The sequence below is a fragment of the Acanthisitta chloris genome, unplaced genomic scaffold (assembly GCF_000695815.1).
Source record: "Acanthisitta chloris isolate BGI_N310 unplaced genomic scaffold, ASM69581v1 scaffold29935, whole genome shotgun sequence".
NCBI lineage: Eukaryota > Metazoa > Chordata > Aves > Passeriformes > Acanthisittidae > Acanthisitta > Acanthisitta chloris.
In genome coordinates, this window is record NW_008675851.1 from 1 (window position 1) to 8,810 (window position 8,810).

Genomic DNA, 8,810 nt, shown 5'->3' on the forward strand with positions numbered 1-8,810 from the left:
ACCTGCGGGTCCCCCACATCCACCTCGCGATGGCCACGTATCCCCTCACATCCCCATTGTGCTGCCCAGACCCGCGGGGATTGGGTCTGGGGGCTGCAGCAGGACGTGAATCCCCCCGTGGGACAAGCACCGAGGTGGGCATCGTGTGCCCCATGTGTCCCCGACGTGTGTCCCGCGGGGTCAGCGTGTCCTGGCGCTCCACGGCCACTCCGTCCTGTCCCTGCTGTCGCTTTAACACGGCCTGCCCGCCCCCAGCCGTCAGCAGGCAGGAGGAGCTGCACCACCACCGCCCCGTCCAGCCCCGACGGGAAGGGACGCGCTGGGTCCGAACGCGGCGCATCAGTGCTTGGAGGAGCCTCATCCTCCTCCAGACACCCCCGAGAGAGGCTGGGGAAAAGGAGTTCCCCTTGCGAGGCTTCTTCCCGTCGGGGGTGCTCGTGGGGAGGCGAACGGGACCCCAAACTGTGCTGCAGGTCGTGAGTGCTTGGGGTGTCAGCAGCATCCTTGTCCCCGTATCCATCCCCAGTGCTTCCCAACGCTGCTGCGCCGTGGGACGTGGAGGAGCTGTCGGGGAGGATCGTGGGAACCTCCTGAAGTGCGGGGAGAGGGAAAGGAGAGCAGGGTTGGAAAAGGAGCGGAGGAGCTGGAAGCGACCAGGGACGAGGGGGACAGCGCTGTCCCCACGGGATGTCAGCAGAAGGAGCAGGACGTAGCACGGCTGGAATGTGCAGATGGTGAGTGATGGGAACCAAGGTGGGACATGCAGATCCTGCAGCGTCTGCCCCCCTGGAAATCAGGATCTAAGGGATCCTTTTCCCCTCTGGATGTGCATGGATCCAGATCCTGCAGCGTCTGCCCCCCTGGAAATCAGGATCTAAGGGATCCTTTTCCCCTCTGGATGTGCATGGATCCAGATCCTGCAGCGTCTGCCCCTCTGGAAATCAAGATCAGCAGGATCCATCTCCCCTCTGTCCCCAGGCTGGGGTTCCTGGCTGTATCTGATGGGACATGTGGAGCCCAGCGTGGTCCCCGTGGGTGGTCTCAGGGTCCCTGATGGTCACTCTGGTTTGCAGGTGGAGCTGACACCCCCAGGAACCTCTCAGCTGCCTCCATGGACCCCCAGAGCAGCACTGAGCCCCCAGACCTCGACAGTGAGTGTGCACAGCCTGGGGCAACCAGCTGGGGTGGGACAGCCCCAGGGGGGAGAGGTGTGGGACAGGTCACCTGGACATCAGCTCCAGTGTGGGACAGGTCACCTGGGGCTCCCAGGTGTGGGACAGGTCACCTGAGTCTCAGCCCCAGGATGGGACAAGTGTGGGACAGGTGCCCCGTGTCTCTCAGCCCACAAAACCTGCTGGAAAAGTCTCTAACTGGTGCCATTCCCTCGAGCCAAGTCTCTTCCAGCCCTTGGTGATGCCTTGTGCCAGCAGTGAGAGGTCGCTGCAGCTCCACACAGTGGAACTGCGATGGGAAACTCTCTTCATGTCCTTCCCCTAACAAAACTAGGAATCGCTGGTGGGAAACACATTGAGGTTCCAAGTGGCAGAAGATGTGAGGATGAACCTGAGAGTGTGTATAAATCGTGCAGTTATGCCCTCAATGCCAGGTCCTGCCTGGGTGAACATTGCTCCTCCTTGGGAGTTCTTTGGGTGGTTTATCTCCATGCTCAGCTCTTGGTCCCTGAGCACTGATCACACCTGAGCTTCCAGCTCTATTTTCAAGGGAGCAATCCCTTTTTATTTTTGCCAGGAAACAGCTTCAGAGAGACCTGAGTTCTCACGTAGCTCCTCCTTGGGCATGGAAGAACCATACCCTGGGTTTCTACTCTCTCTGCACCAAGTTCCCCCTGAAAGCACTGGAAGGAGCTTCTCCCTGGGCACAAAAGAGCTGTGCCCTGACTCTCTCCTCTCTCTGGAACAGGTTTTCCCCTGAAGCACTCCAACACACTGACCAACAGGCAACGAGGCAATGAGGTCTCAGCCCTCCCAGCCACGCTGGACAGTGAGTGCCACCAGGCAGGGTGGGATGTTTGTGTCAGACTGGGTGTGGAGGGGACAGGGGGACAGCAGGTTTTGTCCTGATGGCTGAACTCTTTCTCTCCCCCAGCACTGTCCATCCACCAACTTGCAGCCCAAGGGGAGCTCAGCCAGCTCAAAGAACACCTTAGGAAAGGTATGTCCCTCTGGGCTCTCACCCTGTGCAGAGTCATAGAACTATCAAGGTTGGAAGAGACCTCTGAGATCATCAAGTCCAACCCTTATCCTGTCACTGCTGCAACCCCTAAACCAGTTCCTGCAGCACCAGATCCAGATGCCTGTTAAACATCTCCAGGAATGGTGACTCCACCACCTCCCTGGGCAATATCCCAGTCCCTGACCACCCTAAATGTCCTGCCAGTCCTAGCTGGTGATCCTCTCACACCCTCAGCTTAGTCTTCATACAATCCTACAATCCTTAAGGTTGGAAAAGACCTTGAAGCTCATCAGGTCCAACCATTGATCTTAGAGGTCTCTTCCAACCTTGATGGCTATGATTAACCAGCCAGTGAGGGTAGTTTTCCAGCCTTTGGTGGTTTTACTGGGAAGACAGGGAGCAGAGGAGGCTTTACCTTTCCTATTGCTGTCTCATCTATGTCTGTGCAGGTGAGAACTTGGTAAATAAACCTGATGAGAGAGGTTTCACCCCCCTGATCTGGGCTGCAGCCTTTGGTGAGATCGAAACTGTCCGTCACCTGCTGGAATGGGTAAGGCCACACTCTCAACAGGACAATCCCCAGCTCCAATCCCAGCACCTCCCAAATCACCCAGCACCATCCTGGTATCTCCTCATCCAACCCTTCCCATGGCATCAGAGAGGACATGTGGCAGAGTTCCAGGCTCAGGCACTGTCAGATGTTGTTCCCTGTCGGGCTGTGAGCTCAGGCAGGAGCATGGAGAGTTTTATCTCCCAGCCAGCAATAACTGTTTGTAATTAAATAGCTGCTTATTGCTAATTTGAGATCAGGTTTAGCACTTGGGCCCTGTAATCTCCAGCAAATGTGCTCACTGAGGCAGCCTTGAGTTAATGAACTCACTGCTGCATTATCCTTGAGTGCTGGGGAGAACAGGAACCAGACCCTTCTGCACTCCACATTGAGCTGCTCCCCAAAGCCCAGTCCCAAAACCTTGTGCATCCAAGGATCAGCCAAGCACTCACACCTCAGGAGCACCAACCCAACCCTGTCACAGCATTAAGCAGCAAAACTGCAATACACAACCAGAGAGACAAACAGAAGGCAAAATAGATGAAGTGTTGCTTGGAGAAAGGATATAATGAAGTCCAGGAGGGGCTGGGGCTGGCAGAGCTTGGAGGGCATGGGGGATTTCCATGGAAATCAGTGAAAAACAGACAGTGGATGCTGTACAGGGACTCAGACAGGACAGTGATGCTGTTCTGGTGATGGGCAAAGGGGCTGAGTCACAGCAACACTGACACTACAGAAGAGCTTTAAAGGCCTCACCTGAGATGTTTGATGATCATAACATATTAAGGGGTTGGAATGGAGCTTAGAGATGATCCAGCCCCAACCCCCTGCCCTGGGCAGAGACAACTCCCACCAGAGCAGGTTGCTCAAGGTTTCATCCAACCTGACTCTGAACACTGACAGGGTTAGGGCAACCACAGCCTCCCTGGGCAACCTGTGTCAGTGACTCACCACCATCACAGGGAAAACTTTGCTTCCAATACCTAAATTTCCCTCTTTCAGTTTATCCCCATTACGCCTTGATGCTAATCATCATTGCCATGATGATTAAACCATGCTCAGGAAGAGTTTGGCCAGGAGATATCACTGGGAACATGTGAGCTGTCTCTGCCCCATCAGGCTCCACAATCGACCCCCACTAGGGATCTCTGAGCACCCCAGGGCTCTGTTACCTGCTAGGGCCAACCCCTGTGCTGTCCCCAGGGTGCTGATCCCCGCCTTGATGCTAATCATCATTGCCATGATGATTAAACCATGCTCAGGAAGAGTTTGGCCAGGAGATATCACTGGGAACATGTGAGCTGTCTCTGCCCCATCAGGCTCCACAATCGACCCCCACTAGGGATCTCTGAGCACCCCAGGGCTCTGTTACCTGCTAGGGCCAACCCCTGTGCTGTCCCCAGGGTGCTGATCCCCACGTGCTGGCAAAGGAGAGGGAGAGTGCCCTGTCCCTGGCCAGCATGGGTGGCTACACTGACATTGTCACCATGCTGCTGGAGAGGAACGTGGACATCAACATCTATGACTGGGTGAGTGCCACCAGCACAGGGACAGGGACACCAGGAATGAGCAGCAGTGAATTCCCATCCTTCTCATGTGGTTGTTGTGAGGAGTGAACTGGGATGATGATTTTAGATGGTTTCTCCTCAGCTGTTGGTGCTGGTGGTGGCACCAGGCATGAGGCAGCAGAGCTTGGGAGTGAAGGTTGGCTTTAAATCACACAGGTCAAAGGAGGTTTGTTGCATGTAGAGAACCTGTGCAGAGCTGCTCTGTGAGGGAACAGCCAATCCAGAGCTGGAGAGGGTGGGAGGAGGATCCAGTGGGTCCCAGCCTGGAGCTGGGAGAGGGTGGGAGAGGATCCAGTGGGTCCCAGCTCAGAACTGAGAGAGGAAGGATTGGGGTCCCACCCCAAAGTTGGGAGAAGGTGGAAAGGGGTCTCAGTAGGTCCCAGGCTGGCACTGGGACAGGGTGGATGGAGGTCCCAGTGGGTTCCAGCCTGGAGTGGGAGAGAGTGGATGGAGGATGCAATGGGTCCCAGCCCAGAGCTGGGAGAGGGTTGAAGGGTGATCCCAGTAGGTCCCAGCCTGGAACTGGGAGAGGGAGGATGAGGGTCCCACTCCAGAGCTGGGAAAAGTTGTAAAGGGGTCTCAGACTGGCACTGGGACAGGGTGGAAGGAGGTCCCAGCCCAGAGCTGGGAGAGGGAGGAAGGAGGATCCCAGTCTGGAGCTGGGAGATGATGGATCCAATGGATCCCAGCCTAGGGCTGGGAGAGGGCAGAAGAGGATCCCAGTGGTCCAGGGCCCTCCTGCAGTGTGGGAAGCAGGAGCTGTGAGCCCAGGACTGACTCCATCCCTCCCCCTGGCAGAACGGTGGCACTCCCCTGCTCTACGCCGTGCGCGGCAACCACGTCAAGTGTGTGGAGGCTCTGCTAGGTAATGGGCACCTCTGCACGTGGGGCTGGGCCTGGAATCGCTGCTCCCTGCCCTGGGGAGAGAGTGTGACACCCCTGGGGGGAGAGCATCAGCTTCTGGGAGTCCCCTCAGCCTGTGCCATGCCCTGATCCCGCTGCAGCTCGCGGCGCTGACCTGACGGAGGAGGCAGATTCTGGCTACACCCCCATGGATCTGGCTGTGGCTCTGGGACACAAGAAAGGTGAGTGTTCCCTCCCTGCCTGGCAGGGAGCTCTGCCTTCCCTCCCTGCAAAGCCTCCAGGGAATTCCCAGCTTCCAGCCCTGCTTGGGGCTTTCTCTGACCTTCCAGCACAGCTCCCACGCAGACATCAATCCAGGGAGGTCAAGATAAGTCCTGTCCTCAGGCTCCACTTCCCACCCAGAGCTGTGCTGGGACTGGGGAGGAGGAGACATCCCTGGAGAGCTGGTTTTCCATCAGAAAACAGGAGCAAACCAGTGCCCAGCTCCTTCCCCCAGCAGCACTGGCTCCTGCCAGGCTTGGCTTCCACTTCTCTCCCTCCCTTAGTCCAACAGGTTATAGAGAATCACATCCTCAAGCTGTTCCAGAACAAGGGGCTGGAGTGATGTGGTGGCTTGGGCTGGATGGCTGCAGCACCAGCTCTGCTCTGGGACCACCACAGCCTCACCCCCTGGCCCATAGTGGCCATGGCACAATGCCTGAGGCAAGGACCATGCGGAGGAATCCAGGAATCCCTTCCCTCAGTGGATCCATGTCTCTCCTGGGGGAGGCACAGCCACAGTGCCTCACACCCAGGGACACTCCTTCCTCAGGGCAGTTTCTGCCCTGCCTGGGCTTGGCTGCTCCATGTATTCCAGTACCACATTATTGGAAATAAACTCTTGAGCAGCTCTGTGGATCCTTGTCCTTTGCCTCAGTCTGTCCCAGCTCCTGTTCCCAGTCCCAGTTCCTGGGGAACCATGAGGGGAACTGGGTCAAAACCTCCTCCAGCACCCTGGTGTTCCTCTCCAGGACTTCAAGAGGGAAGCTCCCATAAACTTGCCAAGCCCTCCCTGCACACAGCCAGGGAAACAGGAACAAAACCTGCAGGAAGCATCACCCCAACAGCCTTGGCACAACCTCAGCTGGCACACAGGAGCCACTCTGAGATGTTCAGGGATGGCCAGCAAAGGTGACAGACAGCTCAGCACATGCAGGGAACACTTCTCCTCTCTCCTGCTCAAGCCACACACATGCCAAACCCTGGAGAGGGCTCAGTCCTTGCCCAAGGAGCAGCCAGGAAGGAGTAAGGACATCATTTATTCAGTTACACACCTGTGTCCCACCAAAGGCTCCAAGTCCTGCCCATGGATCTCTGCACCAGTGTCCCCTTGTCACTGCTGTGCCATGAAGAGCCCCCAGGGGATGGGGACAGCCCCCTGTGCTGTCCCTTGCTGCTCCCCTACAGCCTCTCCCCCAGCACCCCGAGGTGGTACACCACGATCCTCCCAAAGAAGTCTGTGCTGTTCTCAAAGGTGATCTTCAGCTTATCCAGCACTGTCTCCTCCACCTGGAATCTGTATGGGGGCTGTGAAGGAATAAAACAGGCACTGGGATGTCATGGCACATGGGAAACCTGCTCCAAGGGCCTCACCCTGCAGTGGGGGATGTCTGGATGTTCCAGCTCTGCTGAGCAGCTCTAGCAGTACCAAAGTCCCACCAGGTACCCAGAGGTTTGTTATTTTAATCCCAGCTCTGCCCTTGCTCCCCTGTCTGCCCCTCCACAGCCTTGGGGGGCTCTGAACTCACCCACCAAGGGCTTCAACCCAGCATGGCAAAGGATATCTGCATGGCATGAGTGTCTTGAGGGTACAGGTCAGATATTTTCACCAGTTCTTCACCAGTTCTGCAGCCTGTGGAGGGTGAAGGTGGAGGATCAGGTCCTGCAGGAGCCTCCAATGACTGTCCCAAAATCCTCCCTGTGCTGGGCTGGACCAGGTTCCCATCAGCACCCAGAGAATCCCATCCCCATCCCATTCACCCCTCCCTGCTCCAGCCCAGAGCCTCAGCCCCTCTTGGGGTTTGGCTAACAAATCCCTCAGGGTCTTGCAACAAACAGCTGTGGGTAAACTGAGGCAGAGGGACCCCCCTCACCCCAAACCTCACCTTCCAGCGTGCACAGGCGGCTGGAGAATCCCCCCTGGAACTGGATGTGGAGCTCAGACACCTTGACAGCGCGAGGGAAGTCCAGGGTGACCCACTGGGACGTGCCCTGGGGGCAGGAAGGACACCAGGGATCCCTCACAGGGGGCACAGCGAGGGGCTGTGTGTGAGCACAGCTCCTGTCCCTCCCCTCCAGCCCCACCTGGTCTGAGTTCCAGCAGGTCTCCTCGCTCGAGTCAAACATGTGCTGCTTCCCAAACTGCTTCACATCCCTGTTCAGCACGGAGCTCACCCTGCAGGGACGTGTGCCACCGTGCCAGGGCACGATGGGGACAGCAGGGTGAGGGACACCACACCTTGCAGGGACAGGGCACAGCGTGTGGAGCCAGGAGGGACAAGCACTCACCGCGTGGCTGTGTCGGTGCAGATCAGAGGCTCCGCGGGCATCGCTGCCTGCCGAGAGACAGGCAGGGATGGGCAGAGAGGGGCACGGCTGGGCAGGGATGGGGATCCTCAGACCACACTGGGCACACCTGGGCAGGGATGGGCACACCTGGGCAGCAATGGGGACCCTCAGACCGTAGTGGGCACACCTAGGCAGGAATGGGGACCCTTAGATTGTACTGGGTACACCTGGGCAGGAATGGGGACCCTTAGATCATACTGGGCACACCTGGGCAGGAATGGAGACCCTTGGATCACACTGGAGACCCCCAAACAGCATTTGGGACCCCTGAGCAGCACTGGGGACCCCCAAGCAGAATTGGGGACTCCTGAGCAGGAATAGAGACCCTTAGATGGTATCGGGGACCCCCACACAGCACTGGGGACCCCCGGGAAGCACTGGGGACACCTGGGCAGGAATAGAGACCCTTGGATGGTATCGGGCACCCCCGAGCAGCACTGGGGACACCTGGGCAGGAATGGAGACCCTTAGATCGTACCGAGAAGCCCCAAAAAGCATTGGGGACCCCCGAGCAGCACTGGGGACACCCGGACAGCGCTGGGAACCCTCGGACAGCACTGGAGACACCCCGAGCAGCACTGGGGACTCCTGAGCAGGAATAGAGACCCTTAGATAGTATTGGGGACCCCTAAGCAGCACTGGGGACACCTGAGCAGGAATAAAGACCCTTAAATGTTATCGGGGACCGCCGAGCAGTACTGGGAGCACCCCGGACAGCACTGGGGACATCCCGAGCAGCACTGGGGACTCCTGAGCACGAATAGAGACCCTTAGATAGTATTGGGGACCCCCAAGCAGCACTGGGGACACCTTAGCAGGAATAAAGACCCTTAGATGATATCGAGAACCCCCGACCAACACTGGAAACCCCCGGACAGCACTGGGAACCCCTGGACAACACTGGAGACACCTCGAGCAGCGCTGGGAACCCCCGGACAGCACTGGGAACCCCTGGACAACACTGGCGACCCCCGGACAGCGCTGGGTACCCCCAGCATCACCGACCCTCCCCGGTTCCCCTCCCGGCG

The 8,810-nt window shown here is 57.9% G+C and overlaps 2 protein-coding genes across 2 annotated transcripts; one reads left to right on the plus strand and one right to left on the minus strand.

The window, feature by feature from the left end:
* Positions 1-1,073: 1,073 nt before the first annotated feature.
* On the plus strand, positions 1,074-5,787 carry RFXANK (regulatory factor X-associated ankyrin-containing protein; the record flags this gene model as incomplete). Its single annotated transcript, XM_009075920.1, has 8 exons — positions 1,074-1,151; positions 1,921-2,001; positions 2,107-2,172; positions 2,643-2,743; positions 4,147-4,272; positions 5,110-5,176; positions 5,316-5,396; positions 5,721-5,787. Coding segments are annotated over 8 exons (659 nt in total), but the record flags the coding sequence as incomplete, so codon positions are not given.
* An 828-nt stretch (positions 5,788-6,615) lies between these two features.
* NR2C2AP (nuclear receptor 2C2-associated protein) lies at positions 6,616-7,763 on the minus strand. Its single transcript, XM_009075919.1, has 5 exons — positions 7,723-7,763; positions 7,519-7,609; positions 7,320-7,425; positions 6,999-7,066; positions 6,616-6,732 (listed from the first exon to the last, which is right to left on the minus strand). Exons 1-5 carry the CDS (start codon positions 7,761-7,763, stop codon positions 6,616-6,618), a joined length of 423 nt encoding a protein of 140 aa, XP_009074167.1.
* Positions 7,764-8,810: the final 1,047 nt, after the last annotated feature.